This window comes from Syzygium oleosum, unplaced genomic scaffold (assembly GCF_021117445.2).
Source record: "Syzygium oleosum isolate NSW1041296 unplaced genomic scaffold, Sole_v2.1 Sole_v2.09, whole genome shotgun sequence".
NCBI classification, from domain to species: Eukaryota; Viridiplantae; Streptophyta; class Magnoliopsida; order Myrtales; family Myrtaceae; genus Syzygium; species Syzygium oleosum.
In genome coordinates, this window is record NW_026607493.1 from 12,114,042 (window position 1) to 12,115,788 (window position 1,747).

The 1,747-nt window shown below is 43.7% G+C and overlaps 1 protein-coding gene across 1 annotated transcript; it reads right to left on the bottom strand.

Moving 5' to 3' along the window:
• Positions 1-548: 548 nt before the first annotated feature.
• On the bottom strand, positions 549-1,747 carry LOC115661560 (NAC domain-containing protein 83-like). The gene is made up of 3 exons (XM_030583810.2): positions 1,455-1,747; positions 1,023-1,294; positions 549-838 (listed from the first exon to the last, which is right to left on the bottom strand). Exons 1-3 carry the CDS (start codon positions 1,642-1,644, stop codon positions 653-655), a joined length of 648 nt encoding a protein of 215 aa, XP_030439670.2. The 5' UTR covers positions 1,645-1,747; the 3' UTR covers positions 549-652.

Sequence of the window (1,747 nt, forward strand, 5' to 3'; positions counted from 1 at the left end):
GGTTTCTAGGGAAAATTAAAAGTGGAGAGAAGCCACCGTATCATATTGAAGACTTACAGCACCGTTGTGCTAGCTTTACACTTGTTTTTATTGACTATTTCGGATCTAGGATATTCCCCAGACAATGATTCAATTTTTATGTTGGTCACGTGTCTACCTGTCGGAGCGGATTGCGAGTAGTGTGATTGAAAATCCAATATCTGAATATAGGGAAATGTTTTCTTGACATCACAAAGAAGAGTTTTCCCCCTAAGTTTTTCCCCTAAGTTGTCAAAAAAGAAGCTTGCCCTTTATGGTCTATAAGCTCAAAGTAGTTGTTTACTTCAAATGGATATGCTTCAACTTTAGTTTCTAGATAAACTGCGATGCTTGTTTGTTAATCTTAATTTACTTCAAATTAAAGTTTTAACTTTACTGGCATATCATGTCAGCATAATAGATATAATCGCGTTGTGCTTGGTCGAATATATAGCACGTGGAGTCATCAAGCATGAAGATTCCTGCGGGCTATGTAGCTGAAGAAAAAGGCGTATCGAATGGATGATAAATAAGACACCAACAATCGCACGACTGTAGATTTCATCAGATCTTGTTCACAGATATCTTGAAAGCCGGCAATGGTCCTTTCACCGTCAGTTACATATAACTAAGCTCACGAACGAAACCATTCACTAGTCTGTTCCTCATTCTCATCACCTGATGAGGAGTCCTCCGTGATGCAACTACCGCTTGACGACGACACGTCCATGCTTGTGAAATCTCTGCGGCTGCCGCTGCTTGTTTTCTTCACAAAGACGCGACACAGAACCCACCTTCCTAGTTCGCTGACCCACGAATTCTGCAGTGATAGACAGATGAAAGTTGAGCTTGAGCAGTTAACACATTATATGAAAGAGATATATAGAGGGTTTATGTTCTAATGACTAATGTAAAAGTACAACTAACGATGTAAAATGGAGAAAACGGTCATGCGCATAACCTTATGCGTGTATGTATTAACATATCTAAAAAAATTCAATTACCAGCTGCGGGGCACGAGCAGCGGAGGGTGCAGGAACGAGGCGATATTCGTGCATTACCCAAGACGTCCTAGACCCATGCGGAGGCCGCCCTCTGTAGAACACCAGAGTCTTCTTCATCCCCACCATCATGCGGTTGTGAGCATCGCTTGAAGAAGGCGAGATCTGTTTGGGGACGCCCTGTGCCTTCCAGTATCCACAAGAAGTTGCTCGGATGACAGCGTTGTTGGCTCCGATGAGGTTGCTGAAGAAGTATCCCGCTTGCTTCCCACCACCTGCGTCGTTAATCATTGCATACGCCACATACAATAATTAAGATGAAACATAAGGCAAACCCATTACATGCACGAGAGATTGCCGCTTAATGGTTTTATACGATCAACACTGTGGTGAGCTGATACAAAATAGTCTGAACCAACGAGACAAATGAATTACCAGGCAAGTCCCATGGATCATGGTTGGAGAGGTTGATGAGTTCGGGGATGATGGAGGCAGGGAGAGGAAGGGCGAAAATCTTGCGTCGCAAGTACTCAAATAATATCTCTTCGTCGGTTGGTTCGAACACGAAGCCAGGAGGCAGTTTGCTCATTGATCCGATGACTCCGAACTGGCTGACCTTTGCCATGCAAACACAAACTCGTCCTCAGGATCGGGATCGAACTTGATGAAATGCATGCGATGAGGAGTGGTAGAGTGTGTGTGGACCTTCGGCTTTTATAATATCGTCG